Source organism: Fonsecaea monophora (genome assembly GCF_001642475.1).
Source record: "Fonsecaea monophora strain CBS 269.37 chromosome Unknown Scaff2, whole genome shotgun sequence".
Classification (NCBI taxonomy): Eukaryota; Fungi; Ascomycota; class Eurotiomycetes; order Chaetothyriales; family Herpotrichiellaceae; genus Fonsecaea; species Fonsecaea monophora.
The window spans coordinates 724769-748656 of record NW_019173933.1 but is presented as its reverse complement, the minus strand read 5'-3'; the positions used below and the strand labels follow the sequence as shown (position 1 = coordinate 748656).

At 53.6% G+C, this 23888-nt stretch overlaps 10 protein-coding genes across 10 annotated transcripts; 9 read left to right on the top strand and 1 right to left on the bottom strand.

Annotated features, from left to right (window-relative positions):
- Window positions 1-441: 441 nt before the first annotated feature.
- AYO21_00671 (hypothetical protein) lies at window positions 442-1980 on the top strand (the record flags this gene model as incomplete). Its single annotated transcript, XM_022650661.1, has 1 exon — window positions 442-1980. The coding sequence occupies one exon, from the start codon at window positions 442-444 to the stop codon at window positions 1978-1980; it is 1539 nt and encodes a 512-aa protein (XP_022517275.1).
- Window positions 1981-2356: 376 nt separating this feature from the next.
- Window positions 2357-4015, top strand: AYO21_00670 (hypothetical protein; the record flags this gene model as incomplete). The annotated part of the gene is made up of 1 exon (XM_022650660.1): window positions 2357-4015. The coding sequence occupies one exon, from the start codon at window positions 2357-2359 to the stop codon at window positions 4013-4015; it is 1659 nt and encodes a 552-aa protein (XP_022517274.1).
- A 3687-nt stretch (window positions 4016-7702) lies between these two features.
- On the top strand, window positions 7703-8227 carry AYO21_00669 (hypothetical protein; the record flags this gene model as incomplete). Its single annotated transcript, XM_022650659.1, has 2 exons — window positions 7703-7933; window positions 7994-8227. The coding sequence occupies 2 exons, from the start codon at window positions 7703-7705 to the stop codon at window positions 8225-8227; spliced, it is 465 nt and encodes a 154-aa protein (XP_022517273.1).
- Window positions 8228-9015: 788 nt separating this feature from the next.
- AYO21_00668 (hypothetical protein) lies at window positions 9016-10893 on the top strand (the record flags this gene model as incomplete). Its single annotated transcript, XM_022650658.1, has 5 exons — window positions 9016-9198; window positions 9322-9454; window positions 9535-9791; window positions 9871-10013; window positions 10071-10893. 5 exons carry the CDS (start codon window positions 9016-9018, stop codon window positions 10891-10893), a joined length of 1539 nt encoding a protein of 512 aa, XP_022517272.1.
- Window positions 10894-13262: 2369 nt separating this feature from the next.
- AYO21_00667 (hypothetical protein) lies at window positions 13263-14047 on the top strand (the record flags this gene model as incomplete). Its single annotated transcript, XM_022650657.1, has 2 exons — window positions 13263-13417; window positions 13477-14047. The coding sequence occupies 2 exons, from the start codon at window positions 13263-13265 to the stop codon at window positions 14045-14047; spliced, it is 726 nt and encodes a 241-aa protein (XP_022517271.1).
- Window positions 14048-14549: 502 nt separating this feature from the next.
- On the top strand, window positions 14550-15704 carry AYO21_00666 (hypothetical protein; the record flags this gene model as incomplete). Its single annotated transcript, XM_022650656.1, has 1 exon — window positions 14550-15704. One exon carries the CDS (start codon window positions 14550-14552, stop codon window positions 15702-15704), a length of 1155 nt encoding a protein of 384 aa, XP_022517270.1.
- A 773-nt stretch (window positions 15705-16477) lies between these two features.
- AYO21_00665 (hypothetical protein) lies at window positions 16478-17977 on the bottom strand (the record flags this gene model as incomplete). The annotated part of the gene is made up of 1 exon (XM_022650655.1): window positions 16478-17977. The coding sequence occupies one exon, from the start codon at window positions 17975-17977 to the stop codon at window positions 16478-16480; it is 1500 nt and encodes a 499-aa protein (XP_022517269.1).
- A 1408-nt stretch (window positions 17978-19385) lies between these two features.
- On the top strand, window positions 19386-20393 carry AYO21_00664 (hypothetical protein; the record flags this gene model as incomplete). Its single annotated transcript, XM_022650654.1, has 1 exon — window positions 19386-20393. The coding sequence occupies one exon, from the start codon at window positions 19386-19388 to the stop codon at window positions 20391-20393; it is 1008 nt and encodes a 335-aa protein (XP_022517268.1).
- Window positions 20394-20838: 445 nt separating this feature from the next.
- AYO21_00663 (hypothetical protein) lies at window positions 20839-22218 on the top strand (the record flags this gene model as incomplete). Its single annotated transcript, XM_022650653.1, has 5 exons — window positions 20839-20894; window positions 20956-21021; window positions 21087-21459; window positions 21513-21938; window positions 21997-22218. 5 exons carry the CDS (start codon window positions 20839-20841, stop codon window positions 22216-22218), a joined length of 1143 nt encoding a protein of 380 aa, XP_022517267.1.
- A 986-nt stretch (window positions 22219-23204) lies between these two features.
- Window positions 23205-23603, top strand: AYO21_00662 (hypothetical protein; the record flags this gene model as incomplete). Its single annotated transcript, XM_022650652.1, has 1 exon — window positions 23205-23603. One exon carries the CDS (start codon window positions 23205-23207, stop codon window positions 23601-23603), a length of 399 nt encoding a protein of 132 aa, XP_022517266.1.
- Window positions 23604-23888: the final 285 nt, after the last annotated feature.

The window sequence follows — 23888 nt, the reverse complement described above, 5'->3', positions numbered from 1 at the left end:
TGTCTCTTACCTCAATCAGGTAGCATCTAACCCTCTTTACTGGGTCGGCCATTTTGGTTTCTCGTCAAAATCCTGGTCGGCCGCTCTCATTTTCTGTCCGAGTGCCCTTTCGTGGCGTACACTTGTCCTTTTTGTTCGCTTCAAGCTGGCGAGGCTCGAAAGCCTGCCGCTGTCCTGTGTCATGGCCCGATCTGCGTGTCCGGGTTGCCCCCGTTCCATTTGAAAACCCTGTCGCAGCCTCAGTGCCTTCAAACGGATCCTGCTACTTTTAGAGTTCCAGGTGACAGTTGCGTCCAGCAGCCAGGCATCCTCTGTAACCCCGTCCGATTTCTCCAGATTTCGCTGGCCGTTGTTCCACGCATGATTTCGCACAAAATTTCGTTCCCGTCATCCTCGGATCTCTCTACACCGTCTACCAGTCTCGCTCCCTCCACCGTCGCCATGGACCAGGTCCTCAAAGCCCGAAAGATGAGCTCTGCCTCTGCTCGGAGGAAAAAGTTCCAAGAACGACAGCAGCAACAGGCTCTAGATCGAGAGAAGCTGGCTGAACACAAGAGGAGGATTTTGATGTATGACCATATGGCGGAACATGTGTCCGACCCCGCGCATGGCCTTGACGGAGACAGTTCTGCAGATGAAGTCGACATGGACGCTGAGCGCTTTAATCGAGAGTCATCTGTCGAGACACCTTCGGAGAGGAGCGTTTTGACCCCGGACGACATGGCCTTGAACAGAGCTCCCTTTGGAAAACCACCCTCACCCGGGCCACTGCAGGTGGCAGGTCTCAAAATACAGATACCAGATGAGGAGGAGGTCCTTCAACAGATGGAGGTCGACGAGGTTCGTGTTATCGTGCCACCTTCTCCGAAGCCTGTTGTCCAAGCTTCCCTGGCTTCCTGGTCCGACTTCCGATACGACCGCTATTCGGCAGTCCTCGACTCTCCACTATTCGAAGCCCTCAGCCCTGAGTTCGACAATGAGGAAACCTTCTCCCCAATTGAAACAGCCACGCCGATATCCTACCAGCAGCCCAAATCCCGACCTTCACTGATATCCATAGTCAGCATCACCCACCGAGGCAAACGAAGGACGGCCTCGATGCAGAGCCCTCTGTCGCAGACTGTGGCTCAAACGTCGGATCGACCATTGAAGCGCCAGTCGATGAGTAGTGTGCGTTCTGGGTTCCCTGCGGCGGAAGCTACTCTCGTCGAAGTTCCCAACCTTCCCGCCAATGCTTTCGAACTCATCGCCAATGCTAGCCAGGAATCGCTACTCTTGTCCACGAAGGAGTCGACCAGGTCAAAAGCCGATAGGAAGTCCAGTATGCCGCGGCTGTCGACTGCACTGAGCCACGCACGCATGAGCAGTATCAAAAGCTTCATCAAAACGCCTACGACTGCGACGACGCCTCTCCCACAGACGCGATCATCGTCTCGGCCTTCAAGTCATGTGAGCAGACCTTCCACTGCGAGTACGCCTGGGTCGGACGTTTATTATGTGATGAAAAACCCCGCCGCATCAACGAGCTCGGGAAATCTCTCCTCGATTACTCGCCCGCTCACTTCTCAGAATACTTCACACGCAACGATGGGGCCCACAGGCTCTAACATGACGGCTCTACCAACCCTCCCAACTCCCCCAGCCGACGAAGAAGCTTCTGACCCGTTCGCCACTAGACCAGCGATGCAGAGGAAAAAATCTTTCTCGGCACTCCGGAGACGAAGTGAAAGTATTGGACAAGCCATCAAAGGATTGGGCAAGATTACGACCAAACACGATGTTCCAGTACCAACAAATCCAGGTCTGATGACCCCAAAGAAACCACAGCCATTTGATTTGGGTCAATTCCCCACTCCGCCCTTACCTTCTCCTCGGACTGGGAAAAGTAGTGCAGGCTCATTCACTTCGACCAGGGTCATGAGTAGTGGAGGTCATATAGGGCTAGGTCTGCGGAGTATCGAAGGATTCGCCCAAAGGTGACAGGATTCCCATTTTGAGAAGATATTGGGTGTCAAATATTTACCAGGAACGAGAGTGATCATACTCTTTGATGACGTTATGAGTTGGGTTTTATTAGCGAAATTGTACAAAAGTATAGGGTTATTAAATGGTATTGGGACCCTCGGAATATCATTGCCTCCGCGGCAAGGATGGAAATATATCAGTTCGAACTATTGAGTCAGTCTATCTTCCTTGATGTACAGGACAGTTTAGTCGCTTCCACGAGATGCAGCCTCGTCCCAAATAATCACGTGACTAACAACCTTGCCAACTTGAGATCGTCCTGCTTCGTCCATGTCCCTCTTCGACGCGTCCACTTTGGCCAGCGACCTTCCCTTTCGATTAAGATTCAGAGATGCCTCCCCAAAGCAGAGGTAGCTCGCCTGCTCTAGGCCCTCGTCCGTTCTCGAAATCGGAATCACTCCCTCCCACCCTGCGGCCGTACCTGGAAAACCTACCTTCTCCAACAGCGTTAATTCCCAGTGATCAACGCACTCCTACAGGACCTCGTATGATCACCCCGGAACGTGATTTTTCGACGCCAACACCAAGCCCTCAGCGGTCCCGGGCCGCAACCGCATTCGAGCTCGGTGGCGAAGATAAGAAGGGGAGCGAAGACGAGGACAATGATGCGTGTGACCCTAGCGGAAGAACTTCACCCTCGGAAGAGCGTAGAGACGAACAAGACGGTTCGGAGCTTGATGTGGCAGGGGTGACATTAGACGACGATGATTTCGAGTCTCACTACTCTCGTCAGGAGACTTCGGAGGAAGAGGATGAAGAAGACGAAGGAGAAGTCTTCTCTGAAGAGACCTTGGACACAGAAGTCTCACAACAGGCTCATGACGGTGCTACAGGACCAGGAGCGCATTTAGCATCGTCGTCAGAGAGACCAGAATCATTATCTCGGGTGCGTTCATTGCCAGCTCGACCCACGCTTTCACAGACCTCAGGGCATTCTCAACCACAGCACCAAGGAGACGGATTACACACCTCGCAGTCAACGACAGCTCTTCCGCCTCCACCACCTCCTCCGCTCTACCCTCCATTCTATAATCGTCCGCCAACTCCCCTACCGCCTTCGCCCAGCCTAACTTCTCTGCTCCGTCCTCCCTCTCTGCTCAATCGCTCAACTGCCTCAACCCGGCCAACCACACCTGACAGTTCCGATGTGGAGACCCCAAACGATACTGAAGCAGCCGTAGCACACTCAGCTCGGCGCGCACACCCAGTTCCGCCAACATCACCCAAAGTCCCGACGTACGAGTACTATGGCTTTGTTTTGTACTTGGCTTCGACACTCGCCTTTCTAATCTACATTCTCTGGTCGTATCTCCCATCTCCCTTCCTCCACGCTCTAGGGATCACCTATTATCCGAATAGATGGTGGTCTCTCGCCATACCTGCCTGGATTGTCATGCTTCTTATCTTCATATATGTTGCTCTCTTGAGTTACAACGTCGAATATCTCACTCTCCCGTTGACGAGCCTAGAATGCATGGTCGATGCCACTACAAATGTTGCTGTCCTCGATGAATCCGGGCGAATTAGGAAAGGGGGGAGTAAAAGACTGATGAAGGAGCTAGAAGAGCGGGTCAGGCTTGAACGAGATATGGATAGCGCAAGAGTAAAGAGTGGGAGAGGGAAGAAATCTTCCAAAACTGGAGTTGATGGGGCTCATCGATCAAAGGAGAAAGGAAAGCGAAAGTCCTCCCGAGCCAATATCGAACACTCATCACCATCAGACATTCGAGCATGGGACGACCAATTCTCGCGGACTTCTCGCTCCGCACCGTTTCCCCTTTCTGAAGGTCGATATGCGGCATATGCTCCTAGTCATCCTTCGGTTTATCCTTTCATCCCGACAACTGCGCCTTCAGTTCGAAACCAACACGTGTATGGGACGCAAGAGGCCTACGCAACGCACCCAAATTGGAGGCTTGCTTGGAACGAAGGAACGGATGCGGTTATGGATGTGCCCATTGGTGGTGTGTGTGAGGTCCTGTATGGCTAAACAAGCACCCGGACAACTGCGGCCACTCCGTCAGGGTTTCCGCTTAAGACCTGGGGACCAACAGTGCAAATGATTCCTTGACAAACTTGGGCCACTTGCCAGAACAGCATGATAAGTCACCAACAAAGCTTACCTCATGGGCTATGCGTCAATCATGCCAGCCATGCACACCGAAATGCCAACCGAGATGCCAACCGAGAGCTGTCGTAATCGACTAGAAGGAACAATTCTCGTGAAACGGACCCAGATCTTCGCAGCGACTGTTGATAAGGAGTCTCGTCAAGCCTAATTACCCTTTACAGAACGGCACAACTTCCATTCGAAGCATAGAACTAGCCTCCACTCTCAAGTGGCCTCCCTCTTCGAGCTCGGAGGTTCCGCAAACCCTTCGATGCCTTCCCGTCCTTCCTCGACCAAAGATCTCTGTGCTAGCGGCGACGGAGCGTGCGGGCCCTCGAAACGATTCGCCAATGCTTTGATAACAAGCAATTTTCCCCTGCAGCACTCGTTATGTAAGGGAGCTTGCGTCTTTCGTAAGACGATCTTTGAATTGCAGATGTTAGCTGCAGATAACCTGATGTGTATGAACAGTTAGACTTTTTTGTCCGCGTTCTGGTCTTCATGAGGTGGGCGCAGTATGACGGAAGGAGTGTCGGCGCAGCACCGGCGAATTGATACTCGAGAAGGAAACCATTGTTCCTCACGTTAACATGTACCCAATATTGACGGGCGTATATGGCTATCATCGAGGCTTGCGAAGTGTCGGTCAAGAACATTTCATCGAAGCAGAAGTTCCCGTGGATGGTGAATGCTGTTTCACGAACGCGAGCAGATCAGCCACGAGCCAGCCGCAATACCCACCGCTGCACCCTGGAGTGAGCCAGGCCCCCGTGGCCACGACGACATCGTCCGAACTGACACATTCACCCTTTGCAGATGCCGAGCATCGAGAAATAACTCGTCCGCAGTGTCTCATGCTTCACTCGTCTCAGCCTGGGCGAATGTGCTGTCGGTGCACGGAACCTTCAATGACATGTTCAAAGCAACGACGTGACACCATAAGTGCCATGAGATGCGCAATCAAGAAACCCTTTTGCCTAACTGGGTTCGATTCAGTCGGGAGTCCACCCAATACAGTTTCCATCCTCGGCAAGGACTGGGTGGTATCGTGACAGGGGAGCATTCACAAAGCCACCTGAACAGCTTTGGCGACGTTTCCACCACGATATAGATGTCAATGATACGGTTGCAGAAGCTGGTCTCGGGACGTTGTGCCGCACATTCCCACGACTTCACAGTCGACGGGGATTTGTCTATGAGCCGTGTGTTCGAACGGGCGATTTGTCATTTTGCTCAATGTTCCAGCGGTCTAGTCGTGCAATGGATCGATAGGATCTACCACTAAGTTACCCACAATTTCGGTATCTGTGGCCTCAACCCGCATTTTCTCTGGAGAGGGCAGTCACTTACAGGGCAGGAGAAGGACATATATTGTTGTACGAGGTACTGAAAAGCCATCGAATGCAACCGTCCAGTATAAGCGAATGCGGAGTCTTCGCCAGCCTCGCTTTGCCCTTCCCTTGCTCTGTTTGGAAGCTCTCTGGGTCCGGACGGTGCCACCACCTGCCCGAAAAGTTGACAACTGGAGCTTCGGAAAACAGAGACCGCGAGCCAGTAAGGATGGTAGTTTTGTACAATGCGATTGGTTTAACGTATCATTCAGCAACATTGCAGGCTGTGATTGGCCTCTATACGGACTTCCTTTGTCGTCCCCCGTTGCCAGCCTTGCGGGTATTGCTTACATTCCCACTGCAGACCATTGACTAAGCCGAAGACAAACCTCGTTTCGATGTCGTTTACTAGGCGTTTCTAGGGTCCACTGCGGAAACGAACCTGTTGAACAAGCAGATTTCAGTGCTGCTGAACAGAGCTCTGGCCTCCGACTTGCCAAAGAAAAGAGGGGGTCAAAGGTGCTGTCTCTTGTGGTGACATGACAAAGAATTGGTCGGGCAATCGTAACAACCCCAAAGAGTCTAAGTTCTCAATATCGCTAGTGACCAGGCTATACATTCAAAGCTAACCGATAGAGCTACCACGCGGCTTTCGAGAAAGAGAATGTGAAAGAGCACTATGCTCAATGGAAACATCGCCAAGTTTGGCAGGCCACAAGCTTGTGTACATGTTGGGAAATTTGTGGCTGTCAAGCGCCATGTGCCTCATGTATGCTTCTCAAGCGCAGACCAGGTCGACCAGCACCACCTTGAGGTCGATTATCCACCAACGTTGATTATATTGCACAACCCATTCTTGGATTAGCACGGTTGTCCTGGAGGCAACGTTTCAAAGATGTAGTAACAGTGTTGAAAGCGGACTCAGCCACAACAGTCACTGCTGCTCAAATCTCTGCACCGGATAACACATGGTGAAAATGGGATGCAGCTCTGGGAGGTAGGCTGCGTGAACATGTCATACTGGCACAGCATTCATTAGATACGGCCGCTTTGCAACTCCCGGCTCGGACGAACCTGTGCATATGAGACCCCATTACCCGAGCCTTTGTGCGCCTTGACCTCCCGGATCAATATCTATATTGGAGGGACCGTACACTTTGTATAATGGAGTTCCCCGGACGCTGCATGTTGCATTCCCTATCAGTCCATGACCCCGAGACTATGCTCTCGCTGAGCAGGGAATCGTCGGACCTGCTCCGTCGCAGGCAGCTACAGGGCCGGGCGGCATGGCCTTGTAGACAACTGGCAGATATCATCAACTGCTTCAAGGATGTATTCTAGATGGCAGCCTCTGTACTGAGCACGAATCAGGTGCTATATCCGTAATATATGGTGATCATCCCAGCGGACGGCCGACTGGTGTATACGATTTCTCCCACGTTACAGCCGCAGATTACGCGCCCTCAAAGTTTCCCATGGCTGAAGGTGCCTGAACTTGGCGAATTAGTGGCCTGATCTGCATGAGTCCGTCAATCTAGTCGCTTGATGCTTCCCACCTGACGAGCACTCCTCAACGTCTCTGTACTGAGGGCCCTGGCAGCACATGGCAATGACACGGGAGGACGTTGCCGTCGGAAAAAATCCAACTTCCCTGTTGCTAGTGAGATGCAATCATTTATTCTCGAGGCTTCTTCCTGCCCATATGGTTCCGTTCATTGTCATAAAGGATACTTCTTGATCATCGATTAGCTCCTGATCTGACTATACAGCGACAACTCTCCCAGGACCCCGTGGTTTCTGCAGTACTCCCCATAGATACTACCATTCCGGAGCAGATTGATTCTAATATACTATTCCAACACGTATCCAAATATCAGAGTTGAACCTGGCCTTGACTCTGGTGGAACTCTGGTGGGAAGTCGACATTGAACCAACGAGCAGATCGTCACCAGGCACACGAGTTCGAGCTCGTCCGCTAGTGATTTCCTTCATGTGCGTGGCTTCTGAAATGGCCTTCTCCGGGAGCTGCGTTTGCCCGCAAGTACCAACATCGTCCTCATCACAAGACACAATTCAACCTGCACTGCTACCCGACAGGAACCGTGCACCTTGTCAATGCGGTACTTGTCCCGAGTTTTATGGCCTTCCTGCTACGAGCCCCTCGATATCGCCCTGTTCTTCCTTCCAGAACAGAGTGTCGCCTGCCACCCAATTCACGAGCATGAATAGCCCAACGATGGAATTCCTTCAGCCAGCTCATGACTTTTCCATGTGTTTTGGAGACCCACCTTACGGCGACCCGACAGGGCACTCAAACAGCGTGTCGTGCTTGAGTCAGCCTGATCTAAATCACGACGTCTTTTTGATGAGAAGAACTGTACCGGATGATGGAAGTGGTACACCGAGCACCCCAGAGTATTTGAATGCGTCTTTCGAGCCCATTGGGACGATTGCTACCCGGAACGAGGTCAGTGTAGGCATAGATGAATGCGCCGATGACCAAATCCACTGACAAACCATCTCACAGAGACGCAAGGCGCAGAATCGAGCTGCTCAACGAGCCTTTCGGGTTCGCCAGCAGCAAGCCTTAGCTGAAGCCCAGGCGAAATTGCGCACCTTGCAGGAAGAACTGGAAGGGGCTACTGGAAGAAAAGACCATTTCGAGCAACTATACAAGAGTCTCAGTCGCGAGCATGAGCGACTTCTGCGAACTTTTCAAGAGTTACTGGCATCGGTACAGTCAAACTCCCTGGGTGATTGAGAAGTTGGGCTTATTCGACTTCGCGACGAGGGAACTAAACCTACATGTACCCATATATATACATATATGCCGGCTAATTCACGTCAAGAGCTGCTGCTAATCTCAAAGCTCTTCTGCTTCATTATCTATCCCCATGAAAGCTGCGTTGGGAGTACTTCGCCTCATGGGCTGGCATGCCTGTCGATGCGAGGTTAGGTTCCGTGGATCGAGGGTTTCTTCAGAGATCTGTCCTTGGAGAGGGGGAAATCCGGATCCGGTAAAAGGTCGCTGCTGACTTTTCTGGACCTCGCTTGGGAGTGGGGAGGAATCAGCCTTTCGTGAGCAGCTCGGAACTGTGGCTGGCGAGCAACCCATTGGCCACATTTCTCACCGTCGGATACCGTCTTGACCCATTGAGCGTTAGTCATCCGCGAAACCACTGACACTTGGGTGACACTACGGGCAACAGCTGGGGGCGCCGATGGAGTCAGTACCAAGAATGGTGGTTTGAGAGGCCCCCGCCAGCATTCCGAGGCTCCCTCGTCAGCCTGGGACAAGGTATTCCACAGGCGTCGCTGTTTCGCGAGGCAAGCTGATTGTCTGGCTCCCTCTCTCTCCGAACCGGGGCAACTTTTCACGGACATATTTGTGGGCAGAAGTCGTCCTGATCGCAACCAGTTGTGTCGGCGGCGAACCCTTCAAAATCACAAAAAGAGGAGCCTGGAATCCAACATCTTTATTGTCGTGGGTCGAGGGTCCGGGCGGCACACGTGCGTCCCGCCTTATCCGCTTCCGGTGTTTGCAAAACCATGGCGAGCGATCATCCTCGACATGCCAGCAAATGGGACGCGGCGAAGAAGAAGGCGGGAGGCGATGCTGGGTTCGAATTCGTCTTGATGGGAGCTGATGGCGCTCTGGACAAGGCGGGGATCAGCCAAATAAGGGCACATACTACGAGAGAACTGCATCGGACGAGGCGTCAGACTGGCCAGGTATGTTTTATTGCATCGCACAGATCGTGCCAGCACCTGTGACCACAGTCTAATCGCCATGAACTCATGGCCACCATGGGTACTTCAAGGATGGGCGCTTAGCTAATCCCTGATTTCCCCCAGGTCGTACCACGGCGACGCCGCAATCGCGCTGGTAACATCTTCTTTGGCTCTCAACTCGATCCATTTCGGTCTCTGCCACAGCTGGCGATAGAAGAACACATACCAGGGATCCTGGACGAGGTCAAGCATAATGGTAAACCCTCGGCCTCTCCGGCGCACTCATGTTCCCTCCTTCAGAGGTTGCTGACCTTTGGCTCCTGTTCTGGTGTCTAGTTTTCGCGGTATATAATCAGAAAAGGATGCAACAGAGCGTATGGCCCGAAGGGACCAAAGACAGCACGTTCTTCACTTCGATGCTGCTTCTGTGTTCGGTCCATCTCGACGGGCTAAATGCAAAGTCGACGTCGCCCACGACTACTGCGTTGAAGCTGGAGGCCATGCGCCGTGTTCGCACTCTTATCCAGCAGCCCTCCCAGGTTGCTATCATCAGCTGCATCGCGGCCGTCGCTTCTCTTGCCACGTGTGCATTAGTAAGTGTGAGATTTTGAGCCCTCCTTGGACGTGGTCAGCGCCAACGGTATGGGTGAACCGACTCGCTGACTTTTGTAGGTTCGTGGAGAGCCGGCAGGGGCTGAAGAATATGTCATCCACCGCAATGCTTATGCGGTTCTCATCAAAGAGGCGGAGAATATGAACATGTTTCAAGATTCAAGATTCTGCAAGGACGTGCTGAGGATCATCCTAATGATTGCGTGAGACGATGAGGGACCTCATTGTGTTCATGTAGCAAAGGCTGACTATCCGCGCAGAATCTCGAGAAGATGCCACATACCTGTGCCTGGCTTGGCTCCTCCAATAGATACACAAACGGCGTATAAGGAATACGAACACGTCTTTGAAGACAGATGGCATTCAAGACTTCGAGCTGACCCAGAGCTTTATTCCCCTTTTTACGATGGGCGAATAGACCCCAGCGAAGATCCGTTCCCGTTGCTGAAACGCGACCACCTGCGACTCCTCCTTCAGATGATGCAGTCAGTGGTCAAAATCTGGCTTCGGCGAAGTACCTGTTCCTCGCAACATCAACTGATCGCGGACGCAACGATATCGATGTCATTGGGCCAGCGCATATTGGCCATGCCGTCTTCGAAGGTGCCCGACTTACCGTCCTCGGACGATCACGTCTATGAAGCATGCAGATTGACCTCGGTGTTGTTGATCCGATCGGTGGAGAGCAACAGGCATTGGCGTTCTGTGGCGCGAGGGACTTCCATACTTGAGGATATCCGTGATGCTCTTCAGAAGACCGACTTGGACAACCTATGGGACAAGGAAATTGGTCTCCTCTACTATGTCGTGTTGATCTTCCACAGCGCCACCTTTAACACGCCACATTACTTGCTCGGCCATATTCTGCAGATCAGGGTACATTTTGCATTGACGTACTCCTACGACGATTGGATCGGGGGCATGCAACCAATGTTGACTGCCTTCGAGTTGATGCCAAACAAGGAGTTCAGCTTGCCAGCACGCTCTATAACATCGGGTCCTACGGCCGCTTACGTGGAGAGATTGGCCGATCTCCAGTTGACTCCCGAGCCTGACAGTGAGGCGCTCTCGTCAGAATACTGATGGACGTGCGCTTGAACGAATCATCCCGACTCTAGAGGGCCTCACTAGACCCTTTGGATTAATCTTCCACAGATACTGTGTATGATCATCGGAACACAGCTGGTAGCCGCACTGCGAACTGTCTACTATTCCGAAAAGGATACGACAGGGCTCAATTTGTGCTGCACGCCGGTATTTTGCATATGAACCTGGTTGGTAATGCTTTGCAACTTCTTTCAGGTGCTACACTCGAACAGGTTGCCTAGCATACGAGGCCGTGAAACCAGATGATCACCATGTGCTTGTTAATCACCCAATCAAACCCAAATTTGGAGCCAGTCTCGTTTTCCCGAGATCGGTTCACGCCGCGTTAAACATGCAGGTCTGGAAGCGATCGCTCAAGCCTCCTGGCTTTGGTGGGAATCACAAGTCCATCGGTTCCGCTTAGGGTCTTTGAGGGGTCCTTCTGGACCTGGCCATACGCAGGGGTATGCTTCGAGAGCGCGCCAACCGATAGCCCATCCGAATAACTGCCACGGTCCTGGCTTCGGTCCACCTCCTTGACGATGCAAGGGACAACGGCGCGCGGCGAATTCCATCCACACCACGAATGCCCCAGTTGACCGGTGGGAATATCCAGACCAGTTATACCATGCCGTTGGGCGCCACAGAATGGACAGACGAGATGCATTCGTCCTGCTCGCAGAATAGAGACGCTTTGGGAAATATTGCCAAGCGCGCTGGGTCAAAGGACGAGTTTTGTCAGTGATTATGTGACGGGATTCTTGAACCCCTGTAGCGACATGACGGACGACAGGCAAGAAATGGGTGTTGTCCCCGACTGGGCGAGAAGAAACGCATATTCGGACATCCAATGGCTGTTTGGAGGGCCACGCCTCTACGCGACATCTGATGGTCGGGGCAATCAACTACGACTCGGATATGCAGGGGTGTGTCTGATCCGAACACCCAGAGACGAAATGTATCCCTGACGGCCTAGCATAACGGCGTCTAGCACCCAGATGTGATCGACGTGGGATCACACCACCTCTAGGGATTTTGTGTGAGTCGAGCGCAGCGACGCAAACGCACTTGTTACCATTACAAGACGGACATGGCAGAAGTATATGAAAGTTTAGGGGCCGCTTACGATGCCCCTGGCTTTTATGTCCCAGTGATATTGTCATCAAGAGATCACCGTGAGCAGTTACTGCTCTCGAACCTAGTACTCGATTACCACCAGCGTGTGTGTCTGCTGTGGAATTTATACAGCGTGATTAAGTGTTTTTACCCTTTTCGTCCTACACCATTAATGAGGCTCGGAGCTTGCCACCAAGAGCATGGGAATGAGTGGCCCTTTCACGTAACAAAAAGCTAAGCAAGGCCCTCTCGCTTCGCAATAACTTGTGGTTTTTTTCGTCTCTGGGGAGGAGTCGGCCAAGTTTCGATGTTGGGGACCCCATCTTGACCAAAGCATTGTTCTGGATCAACAGTTCTTCCGCGCCGCTGGCTCGTGGTCTCGTGGTCCTCGGTAAACACGATGCGTTGCAAGGTCGCGCCGTATTCGTATTTGGACGGGCAATAACTCCTCGTCACGGAGCCAATCACAACCATTCACCGTACGGTCAAGACGTCTGGGCATATCCGCAAGGCACACTTTTGCCATGGCCAGGTGGCTGGAAAAGAATATCAATGCACCTCATGGTTGAGCTTGCAGCAGATGGTGGAATTGCTCTTGTGGGTGGAAACATGTCGACACTGGTCGTTGGACGGACAAATACGGGAAACGACCCTTCCGTGATGGAACGCAAGGCGAGGCAAGGCTAAGGCGAGGCTGATTCCTTCCCGAATACGAGGGACGTGGCAGACTACCTACGAAATGCTTTCGGACGGACGACATATATAATATGATGAAGACGAGACGACTTTCATGATCATGGGTTGAGACTGATATATGCTAACGGTGGTTCTTCTTTGCCACGATCCCTTACTGCTGTCTCGGCTGGACTCTTGGTCTGCAATCCAATTGACATCGATTGATATCGATTGATGTTCTTGGTCTGGCGTGGTTGACTCCTGTTGTGATAGCCCTACGAGATAAAGATTCCCCTCTCACGCCAATATCGATCGAGGCCATGGCTCCAGATCGTCGGTTGTCCTTTTTTTTCTGCTCACCTTTGTTCTTTAGACATCGTTACCTCGCTAACCTTTGCCCAAAGCCGACATCAACAACTTCCTTGACAACATGGAGAAAGGTCCATCTGCCGTGTTTGCAGTTTTGTTCGCCGTCTCCTGTGCGGTCCATACATGGCAGAGCAGGTGTGAAGTTTCCTCGCGATAACCCTTGCCATTGTAAGTATTTGTGTTAGCCTTGCTAATACCTGGTTATCATGCGCAGCAAGTACAAATGCTGGGAGACGACGTGGCCGCTGCCTTTTGCGTGCATTGTCATGACGGCGGGGTTCATCTGTCGCGAGGTCGCCGCACACGACCATGATGCAGATAGTGAAGGGAGCGCGATCCAGGGGCTCTTTTACAGCGCCACGTAAGTTTCCATCTCCCCACTGCCGCAGGTACAAGTTCGAGTCGAGGGGTGGAAAACAGAGTGCTGACCGACGTCGTCTCTGGAGGAGATAGACCAATCTTCACGCTCCCGCTTTACATGCTTCTGCTCCTCTATTCCGTCACCGCGGCGGAGTTATCATGGCCCCGCCTCAACCTGACCCTCTCGTACGTCGTCATCTGGACCTTCTTCAGCGCCGTCATCTCCTGCACCGCCCAGGGCGCGTCCACGTACTTCAACCCCGACGCCAGCACGGGCGCCGTCCGCTCCGCCCTCGCGCTGCTCAAGGCCAGCCTGTTCCTGCAACTCGCGCCCAACGCGGCCTTTCTCTTCGTCCTTTTCAGGTGGTTGTGGTTACTCGTCGCTGCCCGTCACCGACCCTTTCTGTCGGCGTTGCTCGCGCTGATGGCGCTGATCTTCGTACGCAACGTCTTCCGCACCGTCCAGCTCTTCGTCTCCCCGCGCTCCCCGCTGTGGACGGCCGAGGCGTATTTCTGGGTCTTTGAGGGTGCGGTCATGCTGGGGTATACAGTGCTCTTCCATGTCTTTCATCCGGGGATATTGGTGCCCACTGGGCTGGAAGATTACAGGAGACAAAGACGGTGTAGTTAGATTGCGTCATATCATTTTGATGGAAGGGTCTACCAAGTGTTGTCGACATCGACAACCTTGCTTGGAAGATGTCGGCTTCTGATTGGTCAGCCTTGTCACCCGGTTCTGCCTTCTACCCATCACAGCCTTGCAGCACGTTCGACCAATTGGCGTCGTGATGACGTTGGGACGTCCCCCGTGTAAAAAAGGAACCTCGGTGGATACCCCGGCAGTTGCAGAAAGTTCGATTTTTCACTTTGCGGTGGTTTTTTGAGGGCGAGACGGGATTGGATTATGTAGTCGGTATAATAGCGGTACATAGGGGACTGGGGGGGGTTGGGGGGAGGTCTCTCTTCTCAATCCATCCATCCCTCCCTGGTCTCTTTCAAAGCATCATCAAGTTTTACCCAAGTTTGCAAAGTTGTTTTCCTCCCTCTACCCGATCCCTAAAATAGACAGCAAGGACACCCACTAAGTCGGTAATAGAGCCAGCCAGCCAGCCAGCCAGACAACAAGCCGAGTCATGCCGCTTCCAACCGGAGTATATCGCGCCGACCAGGTCGGGTCGCTGCTACGGCCCAAGGAGATCCTCGCGGCGCGCGAGAAAGTGGCCGCGGGCGAACTGTCCAAGACGGACCTCCGGCAGCTCGAGGACAAGCACATCGCCGACGTGGTGCGGAAGCAGCTCGACGCGGGCCTGCGGGCCATCACCGACGGCGAGTTCCGACGGGCTTTTTTCCACCTGGACTTCCTGCAGCACCTGGACGGGATCGAGGTGCGCGGCAACATGATGTCGACCAACACCTCCAAGGGCGGGTTCGCGCCGCCCAAGCTGATCGTGACGGGCAAGCTCGGCCACAGCAAGCCCATCCAGGTCGACGACTTCCGGTTCCTGGAGCGGCAGATCGCCGCGGCGGGCGGGGAGGGCGTCTTCGGCAAAGTCTCGTCCAAGGTGGCCATCCCCAGCCCGACCATGGTGCACTTCCGCGGCGGGCGCGAGACCATCGACCTCGACGCCTACCCGTCCATGGACGCCTTCTTCGACGACCTCGCCCGCGTGTACCAGGAGGAGCTGGCCGACCTGTACGCCGCCGGGTGCCGGTTCGTGCAGCTCGACGACACCAACCTCGCGTACCTGTGCGACCCCAAGATGCGCTCCGAGGCCGAGTCCCGCCACGGCGCCGATGCCCGCCAGCTCGCCAGCCAGTACGCCACGCTGATCAACCGGGCCATCGAGAAGCGGCCGCGCGACATGACCATCGGCATCCACCTGTGCCGCGGCAACCACCGCAGCCAGTGGTTCGCCCAGGGCGGCTACGAGCCCGTCGCCGAGGTGCTCTTCCGCGACCTCGACGTGGACGTCTACTTTTTGGAGTACGACGACGCCCGCTCCGGCGACTTCAGCCCCCTGCGCCACCTCCCGCCCCACAAGGTCGTCGTGCTCGGCGTCATGACCAGCAAAAAGGGCGACCTGGACGACAAGGACGCCATGGTCCAGCGTCTCCGCGAGGCCGCAAAGTACTGCCCCGGCGGTATCGACCAGCTCTGCCTCAGCCACCAGTGCGGCTTTAGCAGTACCATGGAGGGCAACGAGTTGACCGAGGACCAGCAGTGGGACAAGATCCGGCTCGAGGTCGACATTGCAAAGACTGTGTGGGGGCCCGATACCGCGCAGTGATTTCAAATCTGTGACCAAAACGTCTGTGACTACTCTCACAGAATGGGAAAGGAGAGAAGCGAAGGTGGGTGAGAAGGGGGGGGGGGGGGGGGAAGGAGAGAGAGAGAGAGAGAGAAGAGATGCAGCAGGAACGAGGCGTTAGGTTTGCGCAAGCGACGCACTTCCTAGCACTTCTTCTGGGTCTTCCTCGACTGGCTCGGGCTCGCACTCGCACTCGCAGGAGGCTTTATGCTTCTCAGTAGAGAGCTCGAGATGGAAAAGGCATGGAGAGATGGACAGAGGGACAGTTCATGGAAGTGACCCGTTTTCAACAACGGGATCAAGATGGATGAGGATGGATCGATTGATGGATCGATTGATGGGATGAGGGACGCATGGAAGGGACGGGGCGGGACGAGACGAGACGGGGTAAGGATGAGAAAGGCATACTTTCTCTGCGCAGATTGAAGGGGCCGAACGAAAAGGCAGGAATGGGAAGCCAGACCTATCCAGATCAGGTGATGGGACGGAGGAACCAGGAATCTCTTCAACATTGATTGATACCCAACTCCCCACGACTATGAAGAAGTCGAGTATATTGGCCTCACCCAAAATAGAAACAATATCGTCACCAGGCCATCAAGCATGATTCTTTCATTAGTAGTTCTGACCAGACCTCCAGACCCAGAAGGGTTGCGGGAAGAGAGAAAGAGAAAAGAAACAATCCCTCTCTCCCTCTCCCTCTTTCCACACCCCTCGCGGTAGATGGCCAGTCTCTATGGCTATTGTATATTTTACCACTTCTCAAATGTCTTGACCTCGATCCACCGCCCGAACCGCACGACCAACTTGTCCGCGCGCGTGAAATAGTCGGCCGCCCAGATCACGGCCGCCGTGCCCACGACTTCAATGACGAAACACGCAATGGCCGACTCGCCCAGGTGGACCTCGCGCCAGGGGTTGAGGATGGGCTTGAACAGGCTCTCGAGCACGATGATGTGCATGGCGTAGATGCCGAACGACAGGTCGCCCAGGTACTGCGAGAAGGACCACGTGAAGGGGGTCTGCAGCATCGGTGAGTTGTCGAGCCCCAGCACCAGCAGGCCCGCCCCGATGCTCACCCAGAACGTGTACATGGCCTCACCATACTGCGAGGGCACCAGGCCCAGGAGCGTCGGCCACGGCGCGGGCAGCTCCGTGTTGCTGTCCGGGTCGTCGGGCTGGCTGAGTAGGTAGAAGCCCGTCGCCGATACTAGGCCCCAGCCGATCTTGGAGGCGAGCCCGTGTCGTCGTCGCCCCAACAGCCACCGCCGCCAGGTCGGGGTGGGGATCGGTTTCTCAATACTGCTGCTGCTGCTGGGTTCCTGAGCAGCAGGACCTGGTGGCGTTGGTAAGACCAGTCGTCGGCCCAGGCGCTCGGGATGTCGAATTAGCGACAGGTCCGCAATGAACATGCCGATCAGGAACTCGGCAATGTAGACGGCCCGCCAGTAGTAGGACAGAAGCACCACCAGCCACAGAAACACCATCCGCGACCGACTCGAGAGTTTGCAGGCCGCGGCACAGAAGACGAAGAGCGCGATGCTGCCCCGATACTCGACGGGGATGGTCCACATCTGGTACAGGTACCTCGAGCGAAACGCCCAGCCGTGGATCCAGCCTTGGATGTTGGCAAACGGGTCACTCGACTCCAGCCAGTCCTGGAACCAGTCCCAGACCTGCTCGAGGAATGTTTCTTTACGATCAGACGCGTGTGGCCAGAACCACCCCAGCTGCGTGAGCACCATTGCCACGAACGTCGCCACCCCGGTCGATCCGTACAGCCGGAACCAGCGCCGGAACGTCGAGGACGCAAGGCTGTCGAGCAGCTTGATCGGGTCTTTGTTGCGGATCGCTTTCAACATGCGGTAACTGAGCACGTAGCCCGAGATGACGAAGAACACGGCCACCATGCCGGGGCCGCCGCGGAAAAAGACGCGGAAGAAGGTTTGTTGGAAGAGCCATATGCTAGGGAGCGGAAAGGAGTGATAGAAGAAGACGATCAAGGCCGCGTACCCGCGCAGAGCATCGAGGTATGCCGTGGGAGGCAGTTCGCCCTTACTGCGACCACCGGGTTGAATGTATTTCGGGAGAAGGCTGACGAGGAGTCGTAGCCAGAGTCGGCAGAACTGAGTCCATTGTTTGGATAGCCGGTGCTCGGGAATGGCCAGGACGCTTCGTGCAAGACTGTTGCTGTCGCATGGACTATCTAGATCCTCGAGGAGGGGGATAGCCTGCTCGAGGGTCGACGGCATGGCTGGTCATGGACAAGGACGCGACGGTGTGTGATTCCCCCTGGCTTTTCGTGACTCTTTGTTGAAAGGCGGGAGAGTCTTGCAGGGCAGCGAGGAGGAATAGGAGGATTTCTGTGATCAGTGAAAGAAGGGAAAACGAGAAAAGTCGCTGAAAGGGAGAAAATGCAATTCCATCGAATTGACTCGAGTCCATCGTTACCCCCTGTGTTGAATGTTTGTCGTTGGTAAAATACATGAACTCTATCGTCTACGGTACGAACCCTTAAAAGGTCTTGCATCCGAAAACATTGTTTCTTGTTATAAATCGCTTGTGACTGCCGAGCCGCTAGAGAGACGCTACGCTGTTAGTGTCTCCCAATCTGTATGTGAGAGACAGTTAGTGTGAAGCTCTAACGTGAAGCTTGCTTGACCTTAAACCTTCTTGCGGAACGTGGGATTTGAGACGCGCATCCAGAACGCGTAGAATGGCAGATGAATACGAATCCATCGATCAACTACCGTCATCTTAAAATGTCTTTTGCCGTCAGAAATCTTACAGGTATAATCTCGTAATCTATCAAAATAACATTGCGTGTCTGGGCGCGTAATGAAACCTCCATAAGTTGGCATCCACGTCTCGACATAAGGGGGCATGCAAGGGAGAGCGAGCACAGACGTGCTTGGCACATTCTTGGAGTGGACGGGATCTTGAGGCGATCAGTTCATCATTCATCCCTTGCTTGGAGACCATCCGTGGCAAAATAAGCCAGAGCCCAGGATATTTGTCCTGTACGCATAGACTCCCTGTTTGTCCACTCTTGACAGTCTAGGCCTCATCCAAAAGGCAAGTGACAGGGTCATCATCGCTCAAAAGTGTCATCAGGCGGGTGATCAGAATCAGCCAAGTAGCTTGCGGTGTGGCCATGTGTTGGGATGCCACGATGCAGACAAAGAACCGTCACCTTTTCCGCGATGTTCAGTCAGTGGCTTGGCCAAGGCGGTCAATTTCCACCCTCGACAGCCTCATCGCTTTTCTCCAACTTTTTGATTCTCTCCTTGAGCCTCGTATTATCATATTTGGAGACAAACTTACAGCTGTTCCCATGTTGCATGTCCCAACTGCCGTCTCCACCATGTGGTCTGAGGATGGCAGCCTATACGGAACTTTGCAGCCACCGATCCGTGCCCAACACGGTGAGTCAGGTGTCCGGATCTTAGGGGCCCGTGAATGAGACTCTCTGCTGGTCAGCAAAGCCTTGTTGTGGTCGATGAGAGAGTTTCTGCCTGCTGATGCGTCAATGAGCATCCAACAAGGGTGAGTAGTGATTGTATAACAACAAGACCAAGTCTGCAAAAATTGTGCCCAGGTCGTCTGATCCAAGCAGGTTCAGGAGCCAACTCGAAACAGCATCAACTTCGTATTGATACAATGTCTCCCAACGGAACCAATGGGACGGTCGAGCCCAAACATGGCAAGATGATCACCCAGAACGAGTATATGCCAGACTTGCCCGCCAAGCATCTCAATACACCTGTTCAAGTCACTCCATCCCCAGAGGAATTGGCTGCCGGCCAATTCAATGACGCCAATATCAAGCTGTTCCTCTCCGGGATGCATCGAGACGGTGTGGTTATCCTCAAAGATGTCATCAACCCCGATCACCTCGATGTCATCAATGAATTTATGGTCGAGGACACCAAGAAGGAACTCAGCAAAGAGAACCTCTACAAGAACTTCGGGGCCGAGAACATTCAACAGGGCCCTCCGTTGAGTCCGTCAAAGTACTTCTTCAACGACGTCTATCTGAACAAGCTGCTCTTTCACGCGGTGAATCTTTACCTGGGACCGAACGCGACGTGGAATATGGTCAGTGGCAACAACGCCTTGCCTCATGGCGTCAAGCGGCAACCTGTGCATTCAGACGCCATGTGCAATCACCCGCCAGCACCTTTCTACGTGGTTGCCAATGTCTATACCTGTGACGCCAGTCCGGCCAACGGCTCGACAGAAATTTGGCTCGGGACACATCATTTCAACACCGAGGCCCAGACACCGCCCGGCTCAAAGGGCGAAACTCACATCACAGACGAATACGTTGCCGAGAGACAGAAAACATTGCCTGGAATTCAACCCACGGTGAAGAAAGGTTCGATCCTCTTCCGAGACATGAGACTGTGGCATGCCGGAGTCTGCAACAAGTCTGACGACATGCGATTCATGATCGCCTTGGGCTTTTCGGCGAGCTGGTGGCACGGCACTGCCAAGTTCAGAGTTCCCGCTGGGACCGGTGTGTATGAGCGCATCATCCACGGCACCAAGGGACAAGGAATCACGCCTTTGATGATTGAGCTGCCGCCCGAAGAGTATGAGAGATTGCGTGATGCGCATGACTTTAGTGATGTCGAAAAGATGACCTACGAAGGTGAAATATTTTAGATGTGTGGTAAAAACGGGAGATTGGCAGTGAAGGGTGTAAGATGGGCCCTGTATATTCCATCTCTGCAGCCAGAGGCGACTCGACAGCTAGATTCGCCATTGGGAGTCACGAACAAGAACAAGAAGTATATTGTGAGCGGTCTGTCAAGATTCCCTAGTTGGCTGTAAGAAGATGAAGCCCTAAAGGCCACCTCATACCTGTACCGCACAAGGCTGGCCGCAAGCCTTGTGGTTGTAGCCAATCGGCAGCGTCAACATAATTCCGCATCACGTGTACGGAATCTCAACATCCCTTTCCCGGATGGCATCGACTATTGTCCATATCTCTGGCTTCGCTATTGTTTATTCTCGACGTCAACCCTAGCGAATCAGGTTGCGCGCTCGACAGACCCAGAACAGAAATGATTGCATTGTTCCTTCCGCACATACTGATAGCTACACTTCAATGGCTTCCGGTATCAAGCTCCAGCAGGAAAGGGGCAATGGCACGTATGATTGCTGGTGCGTTCCTGATGGTTGCCGTACCCGTATAGATAGTCAATCGCAAAGCACAAGTTCCTAGCCGCAGTGGTCAGTCAATACAATATGCCCATGCCGACCCTTCGCTGGCCCCAAAGAACATCGCAGAGTAAGTCTGTCTCTAACCAAGAATATGCGCGCTGTCGTGATATCCATTGTTGCTGTCCTCACCAGTAGCGTCTGGGCCCTTCCCGCTGCGTCGCCCGTTCGAGGCCAGAATGTGAACTGTTTTCCTTTCGGGAGTGCCTCATTCAATGGCTCGCTCCAAGCACCCAACGTGACCAGGAAGGAGTGGTGGTGCCCTCAATCCATGACCTATGGATTCCTCGGCTTCTCCTATCCCATGGAAGGGGAGTGCTACGACGACAGCTTTGATCGCATCAACGCCGACTTGCAGCGCCAGAAACGTGATTTTGGAGCAAGTTTGATCAGGGTTTACCTGCCTTATTGCTACACCACGTACATCTGGGAGAATTTGATCAAAGCAGCTGTCGCCAATGATATGGGAGTTGTTGCCCAAGTCGCCTGGCCTCTGAACGGCGATCCCGTATGTTTGGAACCCTTGGTCGCTGTCATTTGTCTGCTCAAACTTGGCTACAGCTTGAATACTGGCAAAAGATTGCCAGCTCCATTATCGAGATCCTTTCAAACAGCACCTACAAGGACATCGCGCCGTACGTGTTTCACAGCATTGAATTCGGTACCGAACCGATCGGCGATCAGGACGACGGCGACAATTTCATCAATGACCTCATTGACTTCAAGGCGGCAGTGAAACCCTATGGCATTCCAGTCGGCATCAGCGAAGACTGGGACCGTCCTGGCATCTTATGTAGCAACTACACAGCAGGCAAAGCACCGGGTCTCGGTCCTGTTGGGAGGCAGATTCTTCCGCAGAGCGATTTTGTCCATGCTCATATCATGCCGTACTACCACGGATACAATATCTCTGGATCCTGGGACTATATCAGTGACCAGGTACACTGGTACAAGAACTACACGCCTGTTCCTCTTGTCATCTCCGAGGTAAGATCTCTCCAGCGCTTCAACGCCGATACAGGACTGATTCTCAATTCCCTCTTAGACACAATGGGCATGGGAGCTCAACGTTCTACACCAGGGCAGCAAAGACATTGGTGCTCCGCAGTACACGACGTTCTGGAAGACGTACGACGCCAACTGCCAGTTCTTTAAGAAAAACAACGTAGGCTGGTTCTTGCACGCGTGGAAGTGGGAGGGGACCTTCAATATGGTTACCCCGAACAATTCGTATGCGATTCCGAATTGGAGACCGCAGACGTGTTAGACTGAGGGTTGAATGTTGCTGGACACTCTAGAAGTGGCCGAGGGACGAGGGAGTAAGGAGGGGAGGGCCCGAAGGTAGTATAGTCCAGTAGTATACAGTTAGTCATCCAAACACTGCTCAGAGCACGGATCACAATCAGAAATCCAGATCTGAACATTGGCATATACTAGTGAAGTAGCTCGGCCTACCTGTACAAGCAGATAGGTAGATAGATACTTTCAACTAGTTAATTGACTAGCCGTGTACAAGTAGTATCCACCGCGCCGTCGCTCATCGTACGACTTGCGAGTGCGATTCCACCCAAGCGAATACTACCCTGACTTATCGCGTGCCCCCGCCGCCTCGACTCAAATCGACATGAGACGGCAAAAGATACAGTGCCATCCGCGTCCCATCCTGGCGTCCCGCCACCGTGATCAGCCACGGGACACGGGCTACGGACCACGGAGACCCACGCAGTCTTTGTCCGCGTACTCGTGTGCCCGTCCACGATGATGCGAGCACGAACACGGGGTAGGTAAACTTCACCTTCTGGAACTGGACCGCAGTGTACCAGTCGAGTGAGAGGCTGTCTTGACTGTCTACCTGTGCTTGAGGTCCCAGATGCAATGGGTAATGGGTAACGGGTCTATTGTCGCTTGTCTGTGACGGGGCTGGGGTGGACCCTTGGGGAGTTGCTTCATACGGTAGGTCCATAGAAGGTACACAGTAGGGTACTGTATATACTTCCATCCACTGCAGGTCAGGTGTATACACTGACTCGGCGAGGACTTTGTCCCAGAGCTGTCATTTGCGAGCGATTGGTTTTCTCGAGTGGTATGTACTCGTTGGAGATCGCAAAAGAGCAACCGCTTTCAGCAGAGAGAAATACGTTAACATTGTCGGGTTGTCAATTGTCCAACCCCCAGCATAGCATATAGCAGGCAGCCTCAAAGCATATCAACTATCAATCATACTCAGGAGATCAGACCGTCATCGGTAAAGAGATGGGCTCCATCACTCTTGAGCCCGACACCACCACCACCACCACCACCACCTCCTCCGCAGACGACTCAATCATCCACATCGTCCACTTCCGCTTCTACGCACACATCCCCCCCAGCACCCGCGCCTCCATCTCGCACCAATTCCTCGCCCTCCAAACGCGCTGCCTCTCCCCCGCCACGCGCAAACCCTACATCCGCTCCTTCACCGGCGGGCGCGACGTCAGCGTCGAGGACCTGCACCGCGGCTTTCATGCAGTCTTTGTCCTCGAGTTCGCGTCCCGCGAGGACCGGGACTGGTACGTCCACGAGGATCCGGTGCATCGGGGCTTCGGCGTCGAGGTTTTGACGGGTGTGGTCGAGGAGGTCATGGTGGTGGATTTTCAGCGGGGGAGGTTTTGATTCCAACCCAACACGATTCTAATTCTGCGAGAATTGGGGATCGGCAAGAGGGGGGCTCAGGGCTCCTCTGGTCGAGAAATCAATAAATACAGCAAAGATTGTGCGACTATGCGACTATGCGATGGGGAATTAGATTTGGAGAGGTGAGATGTGGGATTGAATGTAAAAAGATGTGTTTGTTTTGCTGTTGCAATTTAATTCCTGGTTCTGTGGGTAATTATTGCCTGGGTGGCATAACAACCAGCCAACCAGCCACCCACAAACTCACAAAGCCATGCAGGCATA